Source organism: Sminthopsis crassicaudata, chromosome 1, assembly GCF_048593235.1.
Source record: "Sminthopsis crassicaudata isolate SCR6 chromosome 1, ASM4859323v1, whole genome shotgun sequence".
Lineage (NCBI taxonomy): Eukaryota > Metazoa > Chordata > Mammalia > Dasyuromorphia > Dasyuridae > Sminthopsis > Sminthopsis crassicaudata.
The window spans coordinates 750,423,358-750,447,486 of NC_133617.1; the positions used below are offsets into that span (position 1 = coordinate 750,423,358).

The 24,129-nt window shown below is 48.3% G+C and overlaps 1 protein-coding gene across 2 annotated transcripts in view; it reads left to right on the plus strand.

Annotated features, from left to right (window-relative positions):
• The window catches only part of RALA (RAS like proto-oncogene A), a 45,727-nt gene extending 24,910 nt beyond the window's left edge, over positions 1–20,817 (plus strand). For both annotated transcript variants that reach the window (XM_074284494.1, XM_074284496.1), the window contains exons 2-6: positions 51–116; positions 15,548–15,698; positions 16,512–16,720; positions 18,149–18,323; positions 20,636–20,817. In XM_074284494.1, the coding sequence (XP_074140595.1) occupies positions 15,585–15,698; positions 16,512–16,720; positions 18,149–18,323; positions 20,636–20,758 (621 nt within the window). In that variant the 5' untranslated portion in view covers positions 51–116; positions 15,548–15,584 and the 3' untranslated portion in view covers positions 20,759–20,817. The remainder of the gene's footprint in view (positions 1–50; positions 117–15,547; positions 15,699–16,511; positions 16,721–18,148; positions 18,324–20,635) is intronic.
• The last annotated feature ends 3,312 nt before the right edge of the window (positions 20,818–24,129 follow it).

Sequence of the window (24,129 nt, forward strand, 5' to 3'; positions counted from 1 at the left end):
ATATCAGTCGCTCAGAGAATCAATTGAATTCTATTTCATTTTTCTTCTAGGGTTGGAGACAGTGACCATTTTGATGTCTTATCAAGCTTATTAAAACAACGTTGTGCACATAAAAGGTAAGAAGCAAATTCCTCTCATTTCATAGCACGTTCTTTAAAAGTTGGGGAAAAATTTCCTGCAGTCTGGACAGAAGATGACACGTGTGTCCCAGACTAAGCTCAAACTTGTTTCCGCCTCCGTTGGAGGCACATCACAGTATCTTGTCCAAGCTACACAATTGCTCAGGGTGGTACAGGGGATATCGTCCCCGTGTAGAACGGAGCTTTAGTGAGAGACCTCTGATTACCCAATGAGAAAGGTGGTATAGGTGCCCCTTCTTCCTGATCCCAAGGCCATGGTCTTCTTTACCTGATTACCTGGAGATGTCCGTCTTCCTTCTTAATGCCCAGGAGAGCCAGGAGGATCTTGAACAATTTTCACTTGATACCTTGATGGCTTCCTACTGCATTGTCGTACAAACTTATTTAAAATTTGGAGCTGGAGATGAACCAGTTGTAGAAATATCGATGCTGAATAGTGTGGGCATATTTGCTTTTTTCTCAGCATTCATTTCTCCAGTAGTTATTAGCCACTTTGTTCTCGGTTTCTGGCTACTATGAGCTGCATAGTATCATTCATTGCTGTGTGCTACATTTGCTGGTGACATCTGCTTCTCTACACTGCTTTCTTGGCAACCATCCTCAAATGGAACTAAGTCATCTATTGTATAGATGAGGTCTAAGGAGGCAGGAAAGTTGGCAAGAAGGAGGCTGGACGGGATCTGAAACAGGGAGGAAAGGAAATTCATTTCTTGGGATGTCAGAAAGGGACTTAGGAAGCAAATGTTTAGCATCACAGGTTCCACTTTGAACATTTAATGTAGTAGAGAACCTGAGCTATGTTCTCTTTCCATATATTTAAAAGTAAAATGATAGATTAAGCTATATCCCATTTAGCTCAGTGAAGACCCAACAGAGAATTTTTAAAGGAATTTCTAGATGGATGTTGTCAGAATCTCAGACCTTCTGGATATTGCTCGAACTCAGATGTTTCGTCAGCTGTCATGAATGTGTAAGAATGTCAATGTACTGTGCAGGGTGGGCATGTAGCTGCTTGTTTTCCTAAAACTGGAGGAATTGTATACAACCAACTTACGCTGTAAGTCCTAGAACAAATTCCATGAAGGCTACGATGGCCGTTTAAAAAATTCTCTGTTATGCTGTGAACATTGTTGTTCAGTAGTTTCAGTCATGTCTATGAGTTCTCATGATCCCATTTGGGACTTTCTTGGGAAAGATATACTGGACTGCTTTGCCATTTCCTTCCTAGCTCATTTTATTGGCCCATTTTCCCAAGTTCAAAGCCCTCCTCAGACACTTACGAGTTAGACAAGTCACTTTACCTCAGTGAAGTTTTGCCTCAGCTTTCTCATTTATAAAATGAGCTGGAGAAGGCAGTAGTAAAGCTACTTCAGTATCTTTGCCAAGAAAACCCAAAATGGGTTATAAAGACTTGGGCTTGACTGAAAAACAACTGAACAACAAATTGCCTACAGGTTTAGAACTACCTTTTTGATTCCCTCAGGGAAAATCATCCTTCAAAAGTTTGGGCAAATCTTGTCGTATTAATTATCTTCCTTTGATCTCTCCCTCTTGTCAGCCCACACACACACCCCTGAGCTAGAGTCCCTCAATGATCTTTGATATGTTCCGTGTTTTATTTATACATACATACATACATACACACACACACACACACACACACACACATATGTATTTATTTATTAAAAAAAACAAATAGGAACCAGCACACCTAGTCCTGTTTCTTCTTGACTGTGCTTTTTGCATCTCTCTTCCTTTTACAATTCCCAGCTGCCAGCCTGTTGCAAGCCTGTATCTTCTCAGACTTGGGTATTGCAATTGACTTCTAGCTGGTTTGGCTGCTTCCATCTGTCCTTCTCCATCCAGTACATTGCTGCCAGATTAATCTTTCTAAAATATACTTTGATCCTGTCTCAGTTGCATTGATAATATATGAAGCCCAGGGGTGGTAGTAAGTAAGGCCTTCGGGCAGTGGATCGTCACCCTCTTTCCAGAAACAAGGGTAATGATTTAATTATCATTCCCAGCCCAGCTATAAGCTGGATCTCAAAAAGACAGCCAACATGGATGCTGGATGAGTTGCGAAACATGGCAGCCCCAGACATGGCCTTGTGGGAACTCACCAGTCTGAACTGCTCGGTCCTGAAGTTCTAAATTTAATGGCTTAAGTCTTATGGGCCATGTCTGTGGTCCATAGTTTATAGAGAGAGTCAGGAGCCAATAAATATTTACTGAGCACCTGCTGTGTGCCAGGAACTGTGCCATATGGTAGGGTTACCTATATGGAAAGACAGAGACAGCCCTTGACCTCTAGGAGCTTACATTCTAATAGGAGAAAGATAAAACAAAAGGAGAGTGATAGGGTACCGGGTGGAGAAATCAGTTTGAGAAGCCAGGCATCTGAGCAAAGCTCTCTCCATACATGGAAGTTTGGAACTCATGGCCCCATCCTCCAGTTAGAAAGGTGAAGAGTCAAGAGAAGGCCTCAGGCCTGTGAGGAGGTCATCCTGGGGTCTGGTGGAGAAGTCCCCAGCTGAGGCCTAAGGAGACAGGAAAGTTGGCAAAAAGGAGGCTGGATGGGATCTGAAACAGGGAGGAAAGGAAATTCATTTCTTGTGATGTCAGAAAGGGACTAAGGAAGCAAATGTTTAGATGTGGCCACAAACCAGTCTCCTTAGTCTCCTGTTTCCTTATAGTTCATTCTGAGCCAATTCTTTGTGTTAAGCCTTGTGTTGCTACATAAACTGAAGAGTAATAAAATGAATGTGAATGAATAAGAATTTACTCAATGTATCTCAAGCACTGGAAGTACAAATGGGAAGCTGGGACAATCCCTGTTCTCCAGGCATTCATTCTAATTGAGGAAGGGGGCGCACTGAGGCAGGTTTGGCCCTTTGGTTCCAAAGGCAAGTGAGAAAGCAGACAGCAGGACTCTTGGGCCTGGAGGATAGTGCCTCCAGGAAGACAGTGGGCCCAGAGAGCATTGTGGCTGGGTCCAGGGGCTACTATTGCGTTGAAAGGACTTGTACTAGGAACCCCCTCCGCTGCTCCTCACAATGCATTTTAATATTCTCCAAGTCCGATTTTTTTCTCATCAAGAATGGCTTTTGGCACCCCACTTAGTCCAAATTGCTATAATACTGGTCCAGGGCACCCAGAACATCGTGGAGAGCTAGGGAGGGTTCCGTTGCCCAGTCAGCCAACCAGGCTTCTTACATCCTAGACTTGATCCCGTTTGCTTTACCTAACATGAAGCTTCAGTCCAACTCAACCTGCTTTTTGCATTTTAATCAAGACATCATAAGAATGAGAAGAACAAAACTGGTACCGCGCCTTTGAATTTGCACAGGTCTTTCCAGAGCAGAGATGGAGCTTTTACCAAAGAACCCCTCTGTTGTCTGGGTGAAATCTGTGGCATCAGGGTCACACCAGGTTCTTCTAGCCTGTGGAAGCCTAAACCAGCACATCTAATCCTGCTGGAGAGACCCAAGATGTCTTCGTCTTTGTCTTGCCTCTGAGAGTTCAGCCCAGTGAACTTTGACGAGGTTCATCATCCCAAGAGCAGACCCAAGATGATGAAGTATTTGACCACAATAGCTCTCAGAGACTAAGGCTTGTAAGGAAGGGCCAGCATCGGTGTTAACCAAGGAAGCACCCACACCAACAAAATCATAGGTCTGTATTGTGGCAGAAGCTTAATCTTATTAACCTTCTGTATACCTTCATTCAGGCAAAACTGTATTATTATTATTTAACCAATCACAAAAGTCTGAGGCCACATGTTTCCCTAATGAAGGTCTGATTATGCCATAGAATTTTCTTAAGGAAGAATACAGTTAGTAATATTCCTACTTGGGGGTCTTGACGTGCTAATAAATTCTTCGTTGTTGCTGGGAAGAGGCTTCTGTTTGCAACAGCCTTCTTGAAAACAAAATCCTTGAGAATTTTGCCTTTGAGAGAGTCTGCTTATATTTTTGACAAAGATTATTATCAGAGAAAAATTTACTTCTTTATTTAATAGTTGGCATAGGCTGCCAACAAGATGAAAGCCTCATTTCCTCAAGTTGAATTTTAAAAATGGGATTCAGATATTATAATTCACTAATAGAATAATTTACTAAATGGACTCTTGACTCTTAAAGCAGTTAGATGTGGAGATTGCTACATAATACCTTCTTTTTCCAATTATTGCTTTGTCAAGCGAATGGTGGGAGAATTCTTTTATAGATTTATTCCTCTTGAGGTTCTAAAAGACCAGCTATTTTGCTTATGACTGAAAAGCTCCCTGTTTTGTGGTTTTTAAATCCATACAAAAATCAGTCCCACAAGCAATTGTTACATTTTTCAGTGACTGTATTATTGAGTACCTGCTCTCCACCAAGGCTTGAGAGCTCTTTTGGCTTCCAGTTCAGGACAAAAAAAAGAATTGGTATCAAAAAGAGTCTAAGGGAGAAATGTTTGAAGTGCCCCTCGTGCTGGGGCTCGCTGCATTGTGGGAAGTCTAAGAAGCCTTCCCAGAGCCTGTGCGACTTTTTATTTTTCAAAATACAAGCAAGGATAGTTTTCAACTTTCACCCTTGCAAAACCTTGTGTTTCAGATTTTCCTTCCTCTTCCCCTAGACAGCAAACAATCCAATATAGGTTAAACATGCAATTCTTTGCAGCGTATTTCCACATTTCTCATGTTGCACAAGAAAAATCAGATCAAAAGTGGGAAAAATGAGAAAGAAAAAATAAAAAACCAAGCAAACTACAATGAAGATGAAAATCCTGTGCTGTGCTCCACATTCAGTGCTCACAGTCCTCCTTCTAGATACAGGTGACTCTCTCCAACACAAGCATGTAGATATCTCTTAAAACGAGCCGCCTGCCCTAGAAAGTCACGCTTTTGTATAGCACTCTCTTTCCCTTTGTGTTGGGAATAACGGTGCTTGTTGTTGCTTCGAGTTCATAATAAAAACAGACCCATTTAACATACAGAGTGGAATCACGCAAGGAGACCGTGAAGGTGCCTGTAAATTATTGAGCCTGTGGGCTGTTATGTGCTAGGCTCTCCTTGGCTTCCCCTGATTCCTCTTTCCTTCGCTTTATTTAAGTGGAATCAGAAGTAGAGTCCAGGCAATAAGGAGCATTAGAAGGGGTAGAGACCCCCGGGAGCCATGTGGCTGGAGGTCAGGGCTTTTCTTCCAGAGGGACTGGCTCACTCCTAAATCCTACTCACAGCCTGTGGTGTCCAGCGTGCCACACTGGGCATGGGACAGAGCACCAGTAAACTCAGCCAAGGCTCAGGCCCCACCTTCAGGAAGTTCTGTTCTGCTAATTAAGATTCAAGTGATCCCTGGGGGAAAGGAGGCCTTGACATGACTGGAGAGGCCAGAGAAATGGGTGCCATGGTTGGGAGGAGCCGGCCAAGCGGAGGTGATGGGGCACCTTTAGCTCTGGGTACCTGAGGGCATTGCAAGGTAAAGAGCTTGTGAGGGTTGTTCTCAAACGGCTTCCATCTTGGATGGAATCCTAGGATGAATCTTAGATTCAGAGTTGGAAGGAAGCCGCAGAGGCTCTTGGGTCTGGCCCTCTTTCAGTCCATCTGTTGAGCAGAGGAGGGGGATTGAGAGGGGTCTGCTGGAGTTTAGACACTGCCGGTAGAAGACCCTGTGAGCCTGCTTTCCTGACTCCCCCTGCCATCCCTTAATTTGGAGGCCTCTTCCATTCGTGACAAAGGATGCTACAGACTGTTCTAATCCCCAGTTATTCTTTGAAAAAACAGATTTTTATTGATTCTTTGTTTTTTATCTCATTGGGATTCTTCCTGTATTTCCTGCCTTCAACCATCCCTTATAGAAAGAGTTTAAAATGAAAAAAGAAAAAGAGGAAGAAGAAGGGGGGACCGTCAGTCAAACTGACCAACTCGTAGAAAAAGAACCAGATGACACAGTGTCCAACCCCAAACTCCTAACTCAGAGTCAGGCAGATCTTGAATTCAAATTGTGCCTTAGAGAAAAGTTGGCTGGGGAACCCTGAGCCTGTCACCTACTTATTTCAAACTCAGTTTCTCTATCTGTAAAATGGAGAATAATAGATAATTATTATTATAGAATAATAGAACCTTGAAAGTTTGTTGTGAGGATTAAATGAGATAATCAAGCATCTAAAGTTCGAGCTATTACTATTATTTCTTCTTGCATATAATTGGTTTTTATTTTTTTCTACAGACTATTGTCAAGGCAGGAAGGACAATTGAGGGGAAAATTGTTAGGTATTTAGTCATTTACTCAAAAATTTCAACGAGCAGGTGAATGTGCCAGTGTATTGGGATTGTGCCATGGGGAAGGACGTCAGGAGCTCTCTGAATCCTGGGTGGGCAGGTCTTGGGCAATGGGGAACTCATCATGCCCCCTCAGCCGGCCCCCACTTGATGGAGCTGCCACCTTTAAAAGACAAGAAGCATTCAAGGGAGATCCGTTAAACTCAAGTTGGATGAAGGGAAGGAAAGGGAAGGGAAGACAAACTGAACCTTAAATGGGACCTTAAATTGTGGAACATCTTATTTTGCAAGGGACAGGCTTGTCAGCCAGTTGCTGGCAATTCCAGAACTTGTTCCGGCTCCTAGATTTTTCCCCGCAGAGCCTCCTCTCCACGGTTGAGATTTCACAGGCCGCAGAATGGCTGCCAGATGTGACGATGGTTTCCCATACCAGAGTGCATTGATTATGTGGGATTATGAAGATGAAGTGCCTTTTGGCTTACTTAGTTAAACAGGCACTTTAGGCCTCGCGCAGACCGTGACAGTAACAACTGCAACAACAGTCCTGCACACTAATATAAATGAGGCCTTTAAATCCTTTTAGGTTAAAAAGGATGGAGCTTCTTGTGGGGCTTCATGAAAGCATTCCTGTAATTGTGCATGATTGGCCAAAGGCCTCGGGAGGCCTGCACAGGCGAGACCCGGGCCCCTCCGCCTTGTTCATGTGGGCCCCCTTGCGGCACGCTTCTTCCAGGAAGCCGAGAGCAGCTTTATCCGTACCCCGAAGAGTAAGTCTCCTCTCCATCTGGGGTGTGCTCCAAGTGTCACACGCAGTCACGCTGCCGTGCTCAAAACCCCAGGCTGCTCACCTGGAGATCTTTCCCAGGAGGAGATGGAGGAGCCTCGGTTCATTTCCCAAACTCTTATTTCAGATAGCCCCGGTCATTACTGCCGCTCCACAGGTGCCCCCCACTTCTCTCACACTGTGCCCCCCCAGCCTCAGCAGGCTCTCAGTCTCCCTTTCTGACTCCCTTCGTTCTCTGTATTTTTCTGTTGTCCCCGTTAATCACTCAGCTTTTCTCAGCCCCCATTTCTCCATCATCACAGCTGATGGCCTGCCCCTCGGGCTCTAAAGCTGCAATCTTGGCACCATGTAACTGTCCCACCGTGGCAGCTGTCTGACCCCTTTCTCACGAGCTGGAGGTGGAGTCACTATATCACTTGTTCCTCACCGCTGCTTCCTGACCCTCGCTCCGCCATCACCATTTTCACCCTTTTCTCTTAAGTTTAAACCCCAGGGCCTCCTGTCTCCAGTGACCCTGACTTCTTGGAAGTTTAGCCTGGGAAGCACAAGTCCCATGCCCGTGATGACCAGCCACGCCGGCCTCCATCACCGTGATGTCCCAATTGTGTTTGAAACATTTCTCCTTTGCTTCCCTGCCTTGAGCCTAGAAAATATTCTCCTTTATCCTTGCTTGAATCCACTGACCACCACCCATGCTCGCCCCGCTAGCTCTCTGCTCACAGGAACCACGTCGGACACGTCAGTGGCCTGCAACCGAAGCTTTTTTCTCTTCTCTCCCCCTCTTAGTGCTAAGGAGAGCGTGCTGGTCAGCAGCACTGTCCACCTGTGCCAGTGGGAGGCTGGGCAGAGCAGTAGTCAAAGCCACACATGCTGGCAGTCATGAGCACATGCAAGTGTTCCAGCTGCTACATTTGCAGAAATGACTCATGGGACAAGTTGAGTTTCTTTTAAAAATAATATGATTTTGCATTTTGTCTTTTGAAATAAGATTGGCTCACAATAATTAATTCATTTCAATATTGCACTCAAAAAATGAAAAATCTGCTTTCCGTTTTAGCTTCCATTTGGCTGTGTTTTATTTATTTAAGTGTATTCCTGGGACTTTTAAAGGGTTGGCCTAAAACTTGTGTGTCAGCTTGATTTGGATCCTGATTGCCCACAGGCCTCTCTTAGGATTAAGTTCCCTGCTCAGAGTTCGTTTTAAAAGCCTACTGTTTAAAATCCTGTGAGAAATTACTTTTGTATCACCTCTTTCAGGTCCGAGTCATTTCTTTTTTGCTGAAGGAGATGGGTGATTTCTGTGTGTTAAAGGATCAGGCTAAAGACAGTGTCATGTTTGCTAACTGATACATGAAATTCATCCATGAAATAGAGATGAGGGAAGCTTTCCCAGCGCGCTAGCAAAACGGGAGCAGCGAAATCCTAGTCAGCCGTGACATAGTTGGATGAAAAGTTCAAAGCTAATCCTAGCCCAGCTTTTGGTAACAGGGCGAGCGGGAACTCCTGAAATAACTTGCAAGGGTGCAAGAGGCTTTATTCCTCTGGAGTACCGACTGGTCATTCTTACTAGGTGGGTCACGGAGCTTCATTTCATCGAACTCATCCAGTGACGTTGGACCTGCCCTCCCAGAAACCGCAGAGTCGGCTTGAATTCAGCTTGTCTGTCATACCTGTGAAAACCAAGTGAATTGTATGCTGTTTTGAGTGCCTGGGCATGGTGGTCTTCCTCCATGAAGGGAGCTGATGGCATTTTGATTTCATTCTCTAACTGAAGGGTGTTTAATGAATTAATGAATTCAAGAGTCCATTTTGCTTATTGTTAAAATTTGTAAAAGTATTTGACTTGTTTTTATCTAGGTATCTCATAACTTGTTTTTTTTTTTGGGGGGGGGGGTTGAGGCAATGGGGGTTAAGTGACTTGCCCAGGATCACACAGCCAGGAAGTCTGAGGTCACATTTGAACTTGGGTCCTTCTGACTTCAGAGCTGGTGCTCTATCCACTGCGCCCCCTAGCTGCCCCTTATCTCATAACTTTTTTTTTTTTTTTTTTTTTTTGGTGAGGCTCGGGTTAAGTGACTTGCCCAGGGTCACACAGCTAGGAAGTGTTAAGTGTCTGAGACCAGATTTGAACTCGGGTCCTCTTGAATTCAAGGCTGGCGCGCTATCCACTGCGCCACCTAGCTGCCCCATCTCATAACTTTTTAAATGTTCATCACCATTAAGAATCCTTGAAAGAAATAACAGAGATAACACTGTTCAATCATCTGATTGTTAAATTGTACTATAAGGAGACCTATAGTCACGAAAGGTAATTTCCAGTGTCATGGAAGATGTTAGGGATAAAAGGAAAAGGGAGATTTTTGTTTGTGGATGTGTTGATTGCATCAAACCCATGATTGTTCTGTCTCCCAAGGAGGGATACATATATTCTTACTATGTGCACAGGAAAAATCAAGTGGATGATGAAGCACGTGTACAGGTAGACAGCCTACTCTGATGGATCGAGTGTTGGGCTTAAGAATTAAAAGAACCTGAATTTGAATTTCACTTGCAAACCTGTGATTGGGATGTGATCGAGCTCTTTTTCTCCTCGATAATATGTGGGTAACAGTGCCTACTGTTCAGGTTTATTGTGAGGATTAAATGAGATAACATATGTAAATCTCTTTACAAACCTTACAGCACTCCATAAATGTGAATGGTAGTGGTGGTGACAGTTGTATTTATAGAGATGGTCCATCAGCGTAGAGCAGGGGTTCTCAAACTACGGCCGTGGGCCACATGTGGCCCACTGAGGACATTTATGTGGCCCGCCGGGTTATGGCAAATGGGCTGAGGGGAGACAGAGGGTGAGCTTTTGTTTTTACTCTAGTCCGGCCTCCCACAGTCTGAGGGACAGGGAACTGGGCCCCTATTTAAAAAGTTTGAGGACCACTGGCAGAGAGTACATAGTATATATATAATATATTACACACACACACACACACACACACACACACACACACACACGGTATATAGAGTTGAAACAGACGTACAGTTGGGAGATCAAATGGACCCCAAATCAAATAAGAGTAGGAAAATGTGCTGAAGTGTTTTGCAGGAAATATTTTGGTTTTTAATAACTCCAAACATCTCCTTGAAACCAAGCCCTATCTTTAAAAAAATCTTTTTTAATGATGCTATATGACTTCAAATCATTAGAATCCCATAGTTCCCAAATAATAAAAGGTCATCCAAAGAGCAAGGGAAAGGCACGTGGTGGGTGTAAGTGGATTACAACATATTTCCACAGAAGAATTGTGTAAAGAATGTTATCATCCAAGGCAATCCCAATAGACTTTGGACACATGATGCCTCCATCTGCAACCAGAAAAAGAACTCTGGAGACAGTGTAAATCAACACACGCTATGTGCACTTCTTTTTTCTTTTCTTTCTCATGATTTTTCCCTTCTGTACTGATTTTTCTCTCAACATGCTTCATGAAGTAATGTGTGCCCAAATAATAATAATGAAGAAAAGGATGTCATCAAAGAGAGATGACTGTAAGTGAACTGGTTACGTAGCAGAAGCAGGGAAGCACTCATGGACAACCTTCATTGCCTTCTGCATCCAAGGGTGTTCATTATCAAGGTGGAGAGGCTCCCAGGGGAGCACGTTGGGCTGATTCCTCAGAAAGATTTCTAGGAGAACATAGACAGCCTCTGAGGATGAGAAGGTGTGAGTGGGATCCAGTGTGTATTGTTGGGAGGAGCGCTTATGTTGATGAGATCACAAATCATTCACTCAGAATATATTGAATACCTACTATGTGTTAAGCACTGGGCTAGGGTTAAGGATAAGAAAACGAAAATGAAACAGTTCCTGCCCTCAAAGAGCTTAGATTTTGTCTAGGGAGATAAGGTACCTGTTTGAAACCATACCAAGCAAAAGCAAATAAATGGTAATTTTTTTTTAGGGAAAAATACTAGAAGCTAGAAAAATCAAGGAGGGTTTCACCTATGAAGCCTATTTTTAGGTAAACTGGAAAGGAAACTGAGATTTTAAGAGATGGAAGCAATGAGGAGCTGTATGAGAAGGCTTACTGGAAGATTGTCATGTGAGAGGACCAGGAAGAAAACCTCTCTGGCTAGATTTTAGGATTTCTGAAGAGGAATAATGAGACTTTGGAGGTCCCTTTCAGCTTTGAATCTGTGTTCCTATGAAAATCTATTAAGATACTGAATTTATTACTGGATGATATAAATTTGATTCAGTTTTCTTGTTCTTATGTTTTCCCTTTTTAATTTATTTTTTGTGCCATATTTTGCAGAAGAGAGATCAATTTGACATTATCTTGTGTAATTGACCCTGACTTCCTGTGCTGCCCTCCACCTCCTGGAGTTGATCTTCCCTGGATCTGTGGTGTTTCAAACTCCTGGGCCTAGAACATCTATGATACCTGGTCATGCTGTATCCCAGGACTTTCTGAGCACCATGCTCCTTTATCAGGGAAACAGAAGTCACTTTCTGTTGCTTCTCAATTTTTTTTTAATGGTATTGTTTTTTTCTAGTTATATATAAAATTAAATGTAAAGAACATTTTTAATTTTTTTTTTTTTTTTTTTTTTTTTTTTTTTTGAGGCTGGGGTTAAGTGACTTGCCCAGGGTCACACAGCTAGGAAGTGTTAAGTGTCTGAGACCATATTTGAACTCGGGTCCTCCTGAATTCAAGGCTGGTGCTCTATCCACTGTGCCACCTAGCTGCCCCCTTTAGCTTATTCTTATTATAAACAATGCTTACTGATAGTCTTAGATTGATCCCACTTATCATTTTAAGGAAAGCGCCATTCCTGTGCTCTAGTAGTTTTAATAGGAACAGGTGCTGTACTTTGTCAAAAGCTTTTCCTGCTTCTGTTGAGATAATCCTATGTTTTCTGGTGTTTTTTGTGGTTGATTTAGTCAATTTTGTTGATAATTTTCCTAACATTGAGCCAGCCCTCCATTCCTGGTATATCTCCCACCGGGTTGTGATCTTTGTGACATATTGCTGGAGTCCTTGCTAGTATTTTATTTAAAATTTTTGTGGCATTATTTCTCATTGGATTTCTTGCTCGTGTTTTCGTCTGCTATGAACTTCAAAGTTGCTCTACTAAGGCATGTTGGGAGCTCGGTCCCCTTCAGGCAGAGTTTTCTTCAGTTCCTCCTGTTTCAAATTAGCGAGGCTTAACTTCAGAGTGAGAGATCTTTTATATAATTACAACCGGCAGCTCTTCCAGGAGCTCAAGCTACTTATTTATGGTAGAATGCATAAATTATAAACTTAGAGCTAATTTGCCATAGAATCCGAAGCAAATGAAGATTAGACTTTTTCCTGGAAACCTAATGATTAAATCTGTAAACTGTCTTTTGACCAATTCTTTTCTTGCTACAAGCATTACATAACAGGCCCTTGCCCAGGGTCACACAGCTAGAAAGTGTTAAGTGTCTGGAGTTGAATTCAGGGCCTGCGATGTATTGAATGCATGTCTGAAGGTTAAGTGAACTCCTTTCCCTTTGGGACTCACTCTTCCTGACTGTGAGCTCACTGCCCACAAGAACAATTGTATACTGGTCATATTTGTGACCTGAGTGACCAGCCACGATGAGGGGATCTAGCTGGGGTCTGGGGAGGGCTCTCTTTAAGGAGGCCGGAGCTCTTCGTCCTACTTTTTTAACCTTTTGATTGCTATTCTTGCTGTCACACTAGTAGCCACGTCCATCAGAATTGATCATCACATAATCTTGCTGTTGCCATGTACAATTCTCCTGGTTCTGTTCGTTTCACTCAGCATCAGTTCCTGTCAGTCTCCTCCGGCCTCTCTGAAATCCTCCTGCTGATCGTTTCTTACAGAACAATAATATTCCATAACATCCATATGCACTCACTTAATTCAGCCACTCTCCAGCTGATGGGCATCCATTCATTTCCCAGTTCTTTGCCACCACAAAAAAGGCCGCCACAACATTTTTGCACATGTGTCCTTTTCCCTTTGTTATGCTCTCTTTGGGATACGGGCCCAGTAGAGACGCTGCTGGATTTGGACGCTGTGGCTTTGCAGTTTGACAGCCCTTTGGGCAGAGTTCCCAGTTGCGCTCCAGAATGGTTAGATCAAGACTCTGAATTCCAATTTTTTTTTTCTCCCTTACCCCCTCCCCCCACACGAGCAAACAGCCTGGTATGTTAGCCGGGTACATTCATTTTTAACATATTTCCATATGAGGCCATGCTACTTTCTTGCTTATTGTTTAATTACTCTCATTAAACATTAAAGGAAATGATTCTCCAATGATTCCCACCTTTATTCAGTAATAACTGAGTCTTGTGGCCAAAGCGACAGTAGTTATGATGGATTGACGCTACTTGAGTCTTCATTATCAGAAATAATTATCTTAGAGTCAAAGGAAGGAAGAATCTAGGCGGCAGATCCGGTGACCGCCAGTCGAGATGTCGTGAACTGATTCTCCTGTCTGTCCCCGCCCCGTCTGAGGGGGCAGGAGGCAGCCTGGGGCCTGGTGACAGCTGGGGAAGCAGGGTCTGGACAAGGTGACGGGATCTAGTCCAGCCGCCCCTCTGCTGCCAGGCCCAGGTGGAGACGGGCTTGTGTTTCTGGGGAGAAGTCTCTCAGGCCAGCGCTTCCTAAATTCGTTTTCACTCGCAGCTCCTTTTTGCCTGAGAAATTTTTGCAGCACTCCAGGTATCTAGGTCTAAAACTAGGTAGACAAATCAGACAAAATCATCATTTTGTGACCTCTGTGATGGGTGAGGAAGCTTTGCCCGAGCCGCTTTGTCCCTCTGATCCCAGCTGGCATTTAAATGATACACTGTCAGGAAACTGAGACAGAGTCCAGAACCTCTCTGCTTAGGAAGGGCCTGACGCTGCACTCGAACTCTGGTCCTGAGCACTGTCCCCTGAGTCTCCGGCTGACTGAGATCTTCACTTCTGTTTGTCTCTGCATCCTTCCCCTTGGGGCCTGCCCATGGAGCCCTGGCCCCCCGCACCTGCGGGTTACAGGTTGGCATCCCCAAGGGTCCAAGCAAAATAGGGCAGGATTCCTAGAGGAGGCCGGCCCCCAGACTGAAGCCAACCAGGCTTGGGTTTGGACTTTGTATTTGTTGGGCCAGATCCTTCAGAGAGCATCGAGCACTTGTTTTTTCTCTGGAAGGAAGACCGAGCCATGGATCTCGCATTTTGGGGCAGCCCGTCTGGGCCGGGCTGCTGGCGGCCTTTGCTGGCTCACTCTCCGGGCTGCAAGCTGGGCTGCTGCCTTCTGGAGGAGTCTCGTGTGGCCCAGAAACAGGAGATTGGGGGAATTCCCCCCCAGCCTCTCCCCTGTTTGCTCAGATTCTGTACAAAAAGATAAAATCACATGTGAGTAAAGGCTGGTGGCAGCAAGGCCGAGGTCCCGGTTCTCTCTCCTACAGACAATGGCTCCCACCTGCCCATTTGGCTCTTAGAGCCTTTGTAACCTGGCCGCCTCCTTCCTTGCAGGCTTATCTCCTCCCGATTCTCCTTCTAGGCTCTCCTTGCCCTTGGTACCTCCCTCTGCGGCTGATCGGTAATTAAATCATCTACAGCCTGTGGGGAGCCCTCCTCATGAGAGCACAAGTTTCTTGAAGGCAGGGACTGTTTTCCCATTCTTTGCTAAGGCCAGGGCCTAGCACATTTAGAAGGCTCTTAATAAACCCTCGTTGGTTGGGTTACCCTGGGCAAGGCAGCCAGTAGCAAAGGAGGCAGTGATGGAGCTGTTGGGGGAGGGCACCTCCTCACCAGGATCTCTCTTAAAAAACAAGGCAGAGGAGAGCCCAGCGTTGGTGGGGGTTGGGAGCTGCCCGTGGAAGGGACAACTCCGAATCTTCCCGTCCCCTCGAAGGGCATGTGACAGAGTCTCACGATGGGAAAGGTGGCAGCAGATTTTTGACAGGGTCGCCACCCACTCAGAATAACTCTGCTTAGACGGGACATTTGTCAGTTGTTCAAAAGTGAGTTTTGGAGGAATAGATGTCATTTCTGTCCCGTAGACGAGAGTGTCGTTCACTGTTGTTTGTGCAGGCCATAGGCTGCTGGGGCCACGGACGTGGGCTCGTGCTAATCAGGGAGTCCAGGCTGGGGTGAGAGGTGGGCCTGGAGCCACAGTAATGGGGCCCCCCTTGGGGACATGGACACACACACACACACACACACACACACACACACACACACACTCATTCACTTGATCTCTTTCCACAGAGAGTTCCCGAGGGTCTGGTTTTGTTGTTCCTTCTCTCAGCTGGGGGTCCCCGCAGAACTAAAAGCTCTAGGAGAGAATGGAATGAAACATTTTCTTTTCTTTTGCTTTAGATTCTTCTTTCCTCCTGGGAGACTTCCATAACCAAAGATGGCGGCAAATAAGCCCAAAGGGCAGAATTCTCTGGCTCTGCACAAAGTCATCATGGTGGGCAGTGGTGGCGTGGGGAAATCTGCTCTGACCCTACAGTTCATGTACGACGAGGTAAGCCAAGTTTGTACATCGGCTCCATTTCTGTGAGTGACATAAGGGGGGAGTGTTTCTAAAATACCTTCCACTTGCCAGGCCCCACGGGGGAAGCAGAGGCACGGGTTGTTCTCGGGGCCTCCTAACTTCCAGCCTCTGGGAAGCCACAGAGAGTTTCTGACGAGGGGACTTGGCCCCCCCAGGGCACTTGTGGGAGGGGCTCGGGCCGTAATCCAGATGCAGAGACTGAGGCAGCCCAGACTTGAAGCCGGGTCTCCACTGTTGCCAGCCCCCACTTCTGTCTCTTAGCCGGATCTCATTAGGAAATGCCCTGCTTCGCTTCCATAAGTTTTGTGCACCTACTGTGTGCCAGGCCCACTGCGTGACAAGTTTGTAAGTGTTTTGGGTCTGCAAGATCCCATTTTAAAGAGATAAAACCCAGTGATTTTATGTATATGAAGTGCTTTTTAAGCCTGAAAACCCTGTAAAAGTCCCCTAAGATTGTGCAGGAAATGGCTGTAGCCGTAGGTAGAAGGGTTTTCCACCCAGGAATTCCCATGACAAAGTAGAGGCAGATAAAGGGCTTTTGCAGGCCTTGAGTGTGTGGGAGAAGAACTTGATGTCCATTTGGCCTGGGTCACATGGGGACACCCTGGGTCAAAGTGCAGCTCCTTGGGCCTGAGAGCAAGGGGAGCAGCACTGGGATTCACCCTAGGGGCCCCTGACTCCAAAGCAGCATGCCTCGGTCCTCCGCTGGGAGAGGGTGCGCATGGCTCGCATGGCTCGGGGTGGGCTGGGGGCCCGCTGAGACGGGACTTTATTCTTTTCCAGTTTGTAGAAGACTATGAGCCGACCAAAGCCGACAGCTACCGGAAGAAGGTGGTCCTGGACGGGGAGGAGGTGCAGATCGACATCCTGGACACGGCGGGCCAGGAGGACTACGCCGCCATCAGAGACAACTACTTCCGCAGCGGGGAGGGCTTCCTGTGTGTCTTCTCCATCACCGAGCTGGAGTCTTTTGCAGCAACTGCTGACTTCAGGTAGATCGCTGATCGGTCCCTTTCTCCTGGCACGCCGACAAGCTGCGGGTGCTCCCAGCCCCTCTTTGTCCCTTGCTGCTTCTTTGTCATCACAGTTTCTAGCTCTTTCACAGCCTGAGATTCTATCCCGGGGCCTGCAGACAAGGGCCTTCCCCCAACTTTCTCTTAAGGTGCACTCAGCGATGTGGCTTGACTTTGTGGCTGCCTCCCTTGCCCAGCAGTTTCTGGACTTTCTGCAGGCCCATGTTCAGGGAAACTTGGATCCCAAAAAAGGGATCTGGGTCAGGAGGAGCTTCTTGCCTCAGACATGTGTATCCCCTGACACGGGGGACTCTGTTCTCCATTTCCAGCTTTATCATATGAGGAAAATGAGTCACCGCTGAGAATGCTGGGATTTCATCAACATTTTTTTCCCAATTACACGTAAAAGCAATTTTTAACTTTTTAAAAAAACTGTTAATTCTAAATTCTCTTCTTCCCTCTTTCACTCTCTCCCCCATTGAGAAAACAAACAGTTCAACATGGATTATCTGTGTGCATCATAAAAATATCTCTCCATGTTGTTATTGAAATGAAGAAAATGTTTTTAAAAGCGTGTGTGAGTGCTTTCCGATTCTGTCAGTTCCTTCTCTGGAGGCAGAGAGCATTTGTCATCGGAAGATTTGGGATCGTCTTGGATGATTGTGTTGCTGAAGAGAGCCAAATTATCCGCAGTCGTGGAGTGATGATCACTGTATGCAGTGATCCTCTGGTTCTGCTCACTTCACTTCGAAGCAGTTCCTTAACTGAACTTGACAAGGTTTTTGAAATCCAGCTCCACTCTGTTGTAGAGTTGTGGCTCTTGTTTATTTTTTCCTGAGGCTGTCCAGTATTTAATACGATATTACTTGAGCATATTCTAAATAGAGCACTGGATGGGGCTCTGCCGTTGTAACTCTTGCCTTTTCCTGCCCCATTTTCCCATATCTTCTCACGCGTGGATTTTTTCTGTTGCTTTTTTGGCCAAAAATGGCCGAAATATAATATATTCATATAATCAGTGATTGTTTATCGGTGAAAAATTAAGGCAGAGTATTTGGAACTTTTAAAAAAATTATTAATTAATTTTATTATTTTTTTTTTAAAAAACTTTATTTTTAAACCATATGCATGGATAATTTGACAGCATTGACCCCTGCATAGCCTTGTGTTTCCGATTTTCCCCTCTTTCCCCCCACCCCCTCCTCTAGATGGCAAGCAATCCAATACATGTTAAACATGCTAACATGTATGTGGTTTTAGTGATTATCTGTTCAAACGGCAAGTGAGCTCAGTGTTTCAAAACAGAATGAAATGAACGACTCCGGGGAGATTTCCATTTGGTTTTTTTATATTTTTACATAGAGTGAGAATGTGCCCATTTTTACTGTTTGATTTCCTCTTTTCCAGGGAGCAGATTTTAAGAGTCAAGGAGGATGAGAACGTTCCCTTTCTTCTAGTTGGTAACAAATCAGATTTAGAAGATAAAAGACAAGTTTCTGTAGAAGACGCAAAAAACAGAGCTGATCAGTGGAATGTCAACTACGTAGAGACCTCGGCCAAAACTCGTGCTAACGTCGATAAGGTAAATGCCCCAGCGGCCGGCGGAGGGTGAAGGGGGTATGGGGGGGCAGCCAGCCCTGGGGGCCTGCCGACATGGGGGGAAGGGGAAGGGGTCAGCCAACCCTGGAGGCTTGCCCAGTGGGCCTTTCCCCAGGGAGTGTTCCTGAGGCAGTCAGCATTGTCAGGAGCCCCCTTTATCCCCAGAGGCCCCCTCTCCCCCCACCACCTCTAACCAGGAGAGGCCCTTCCTGCCCCACTTTTCTCAGGAGTGATCGCCTGTGAAAGTCAGGGGCCTCAGGACCAACCTTGGCATTGGCCTCCGGATGGGACAGGGCTGCTACTTACTGGTTCCGCTGGAAGAATCATTGCAGGATTCTGGGCCGGGGCATCATCTCTTTAACCCATGATTGTCGGAGCTGGTGGGACTTGACTCTAGTCCCACCCCCCCTCTGATGTCAGCTCTGGAGGAGCAGCGAGAGAAGGGGGCCGGCTTTCCCTGGCTAGTGATGGACTCTGCCTGTGCTGCCGGTTGGGTGTGGATGCTCCCTGGGGCCCATTAGAATGGGCGGGTGGAATTGAGGGGGGCTGGTCCACCCTCTGCAGAGACTCAGGGAACCTAGAGTGAGGTGGCAGCGGGGGGCTCGCCTGGGGGGCCCTCTCCTCTTGCAGATGAAGCCCATGGTCCTGCCAGCGAAGGCTGGAATTTGAATCCAAGTCCTGGTCTCTTTCCACACTCGACTGTGTCCCCTTGGGCCATGGCAATGGCTCCGGCCCTCTGTCCTGGTCATTTGACTCTGAGGCAAAAATTCACCAAGCAGCTTCCATTTGGATCACTCCGGTTTCCCTTCAGGGCTTGAGCCTTCAGGCCGGGCTGGTCCGGGCTGGTCCCCCTCGTCTGGGCGTTGGCCCCTGTGTGAGGCTGGGCGACTAAGCGGAGCCCCGACCCCCAGAGCCGCACTGCAGCTTCCTTGCTTCCCGACTCAGTCAGACGTCTGATGTGTCTCTGGGGGTCTTGCCTGTGAGCACATCCTCTGATGGACTAAAAGAGGGGCCTTTGCCCTTTTTAACTCGGGCTGCTGCGCTCCCCTCCCTCAGCAGCACGGTCAGCAGGACTTGGTTCTGATGCTGAGGAGAAAACCAGCCCCTTCCATGAAAAAAGCCATTTTTGAGTGAGCTCATTTTTGAGTGAGGCTCAGTAAGTGAAGCGCTCTTCCAGGCTGGTGCAGGACTTCCCGGGGGAGCTGTTCTCACCCCCCTTTTGCTTTCAGACGCCAGGTAGATCAGTCATTCCTTCAGAATCCTGTCATTAAAACTGAGACTGAAAACGTCCCGAGCTGGGTTTGCTCGGTGATGACCCCGCTGACTCCCAGCAGGCATTGCTTTGCAGGAATGGTGGATGTGCTCTCACCTTGAGTTCACAATTGTCCTCCCTCGCTGCTGGAGCAGACGGTGCTCAGCCACTCGCCTCCACGTAGAGAACGTTCTGTGGCCACGGAGCCAGGTTGGGGGTTGGGGGAGAGGATTCTCCAAGAGCAGGAGGGGGGCCCTCACGATCCCCTCAGCTTCTCCCCGTGGCTCCTGGGCATTGTGGGTGCTCTTCTCCCAGACCCCTGTGCCAGAACTTCCCCCCTCCCCAGCCCGTCCTCAGTCTCACAGGAGGAAGGGGGGCCAGAGGGTAGAGAGGAAATCAGAATCAGGAGACCCAGGGTTTTCAGGACTTCCCTAGACGCCCGAGGTGGGGGGCAGCCGGGGGAGCGCCCCAAGCACCCCAGTGTCCGCATGTAGACTGAATCTAATGTGAAGGGAGAGCCAGCGTGCATGGGAATGGTGCGGGGGAGGCAGCAGGATGTCAAGGGTGCCATGATGGATATGGTGGGTAAGGTACAGTAGCAGCAGCATCTGGACCTGATGCCCGAAGGGCTCAGGGGCACATCCTGCCCCAAACTCTGTGACCCCTCCCCCTTAAGTCACTCCCTCTCTGTGAGCCTCAGTCGTCCCATCTTGTCAATGAAGGGATTGAGTTTGGTGAACGCTGAGGCCCTTCCCTCTTTACACGTCTTGGGTCTGGTTCCAGGATCCCACTTTCCAGCCTGGCTGTAGCTCCACAACTGGGGGAAACTGAGCAAGTCCTGCCCCTTTTGGGGGGTTCCTTGACCTGCAGAGGATGGGTCTGGGACTCTGTGACCCCCAGAATCTGGGTCCCTTCTCCACAGCTTGGCTTTCCTCTCATCTCCCCCAGACAAACCTGGGCATCCTTAGTGACCCGTGGAGGCCGGAAGCCCCCGGCCTCCTTAGCCGTCCTCCCCTAACGGACATCTTCTTTGGTTGTTCCAGGTATTTTTTGATTTAATGAGGGAAATTCGAGCTCGGAAGATGGAAGACAGCAAAGAGAAGAATGGAAAGAAGAAGAGGAAAAGCTTGGCCAAGAGGATCAGAGAGAGATGCTGCATTTTATAATCCCGGCCCAAACTTCTTCCTTGTCTTGACCACACTAATAAATATAATTTATAAGCATTGCCATGGAAGGCTCAAATGACTGAAATTACTTTCGCATTTTGGAAATGGTCACGTATCACTCACAGCATGAACCGGAACTGCCCTGAGGAACGCAAGGATTAATGTGGCTTCACCATGAAGCGGCGTTCGGCCCATTTCATTATCGCCTCCATGATCACAGCTCCGGAATGTAGAGAGGGAGGGAGGGAGGGGGCGCGCGTGCGTGAGGGAGGGGCGCATGTGCACGTGGGGGCCTCACGGGCAGTGATTCCTGAGCTGTTCTAATAAAGGGGGGGTGGGGTGGGGTGGGGGTGGTGGAGGGATGGTACATTTTATACATTTAACAAGTCTCGGATCTACTGCCTTGAGAAACGACGATTGTGAACGGGGTGGCTGAGAGAGTAACGGGCGTCCGGCTGATTTCTGGAAAAGGATCGGCCCTGCGCCCGTGATCTGCCTGGATCTAATGCCTGGGGGGGTCACGGAGAGAAAGGCGGGCCGCCAGCTTGCATGGGGAGATGCTGGAACACGCCTTAACTTAAAATCTGGAGACCAGCAGGCTGCTGCCCGGTTCTGAGCCCGTTCTGCCCGAATCCCGGAAACCCTGGACGTTGTCTCCGTGCACCGGAGCGGGAGGAGGCCAGTTGTGATGTGGATGATTCTGGCCGAGGAGCCGGGCTGGTCTGCTCCCCCAGTGTGGAAGGCCGGCCACCCCGCTGCTTGGAATCCAGGGCCAGTCACATCGGGTCAGAAGACAGAGCGGTCTGCAGGGACAGAGAGGAGCCGGTCCTGCCCGCGGCGAGTCCGGCCGGGCCCCTCGTGGGAGAACCTCCTCCTCCGTGAGGCCCAGGACTTGGCCGTACGTCATGAGCCGCCCTTCGGTGTCCGGTTCGCGGGCCTGGTGCCCGAGCTGAGGCCCCTGAGGGGGAAGGTCCTCCTGGCCGCTGGTCACTCCCCAAGGATCGGGAACCTCTTCGTGGCCCGCTGGCGTTGGTAACCCGCAGAGCCGGCAGGGTCTGGGCGTGCTCACTGACGAAGAACGGCCAGCACCTCCTCATACTCGGAGCTGGTATCGGCAAACTCACTTTCCAGAAACCTGTTCTGGCACCTGCCCCCCAGTGTGAGCGCTGCCCCGAGGCAGACGGGCCCAGTGTGGGGAGGTCTGAGAGGATCAGAAGCAACAGGGCAGAAAGGCCCAGGCGTCCCAGCTGGCGAGCGAGCACCCGCAGCCGTCCACGGCAGACTCGAGACGCGCATTTGGCTTGTCACGGTAACCATGTCACGGAGGGGTTGTGTGTCCATCTTCCATTTCCTAGGCTATCCCATGTGCAGAATTCCTCTTGTAACCACGTCCAGGACGCTGGTCTGTCTTCATGTTACTCATTTCAGTCTTACCGAACCAGGGAACCTAACCACTAACATCGGGACTTTGCTTCGACCTTTATCTGGGTACCGAGGTGCTATGAAGCCGGGGGACACAGAGACTTCCTTTGTCTTAGGCTGATGCCATTACCCAATTCTTTTACTTGCAATTTGAGCCATTTAAAGACCAATAAACTTCTGGTTTTTTTAAAAAAATATCTTTGTGCTGCTCCTTATGTTAGAACACCCCGGGATGTTCCCAGTGACTACACTGGGAGCAAAGTGCTGGAACTCGGCGCTGGCCGGACGTCGGCTGTTCAGGGAAGAGGGGACCTGGACTGGGGCAGCGGCCATGGGTCTGGGGGGGAGGGGATGAGATAACCCACAGAAAGGGGCTGCAGTGGGGAGGAGGGAGGCAAAGCAGAGGCTTTGAGACTGGTGGGAAAACAGGGACACATTTGGGAAGTCGGGGAGAGACAAGGATTTTTGGCCAACTTGGAATTGATGGCTTGGTGGGACAGCTGCTGACAAGTTCCATGGCCCCCTGCAAGAACTAGTCTGGAATGTTGGGGGGCTACGGGTGTGGGCCATGTAGACCCCAACTCATACTGGCACGTCGTCACCAGGATGCTTCCGACCGCGTCTGTCCCGAGGAGGATCCTTGGGGAGCGGCCCCCCCGTTCTGCCCGTTGTCCACAATCCGTCACCTGTTAAGTCTCTCCCCTGAATCATTGACTCGTTAAATCCTAGTTTCAAAAAGAAATGGCAGATGCTCAGGTTAGACCACGCCCTCCTAAAGTCCACGGGGACAACTTGGGCCCGGTCTGAGGAGAGGCTCTGAGCTTGGGGGAGTCTGACCTTTATCCCAATGTAGTGATGTCGGCTTGGTCCTCCGAGAACCAACCAGCCCGCGGCCCCTCGTGGCCCCTCGTGGCCCCTCGTGGCAGTGTCAGCAGCTGGCTTTTACCCAGGGCCGTTCACTGAGAAGCTGCAAGAACGGTGTGGGGCGTTCAGGGAGGACGGGCCCTCTGGGTGCGCCCTTTGCAGCGACGCCCGTCCACTTCCGGGTCCCCCGTCGCCAGCTCCTTGTAGCAGGGGCAGCAGCCACACTGGCAAGCCATCGCAGCCGGGGCTGGCGCAGGGTGTGGGGGCTCGGTGAGTCAGGGGAGGTCTGTCCCAAGAAGGGCCCGGTGAGAACAGTCTTCCAGTGGTGGGGGCTGGAGAGCGCTGCAAACCCCAGAGGCTGGGTTGTCCCCCGCCTGATGAGAGCGAACCGCAGCCCTTTGTGTCATTCTGCCAGATTCACGCGGTGGTCGAGGTCTTTTCCAGAAACAAGGACCAAGAACAACAGAAACAACTGAACTTGGAGAGCGTCCCCCAGCACCGGGGCAAGCTGTCTCCTGCCACAGCCCAAGGAAGGGGGGGCAACTTAAAGCAGGTTATCCCCAGCATCCCCCCCTCAGGCTGTCTTCTGAAAGCAGGATGGCCAATAGACCAATCAGCCTCTGTCAGGTCCCAGCTCCCGGGCTGGGGCAGTGGCTGGCTCCTTGGGGCTGCCGGCACACCGGTACGGACCAAGTTCTTGGACTATGGCCCTACGACCTTGGGACATTCATCTTGTGGTCACCATCCTTCTCCTTAACCCAAGAGCAGAGGGATAAAGGGAGCAGATGCTGTCTCTGGCCCCCTGGGGCTAGCCAGAGATCACAGCAGTTATCAGGGTCAGGATAAGAGATGGTAAGTCATGGAGGCCTTTCTTGGGCACTCTCAGCCCCAGGCCAGCAGCCAACTAAAGCCCCCCCCCAGACAGGAAACGATACTTGTCCGGGCCCCGAAGTCCAGGTGGGGGCTGCCTCCGGCAGAGCACCCCACGGACAGGCTACCCATCGGACAAGTCCTGGCTACGCTGGCTTGAGAGTCATCCGTGAAGAGAAGGCTGCATCAGAGGCATTAGACCGCTCCCCAGAGAG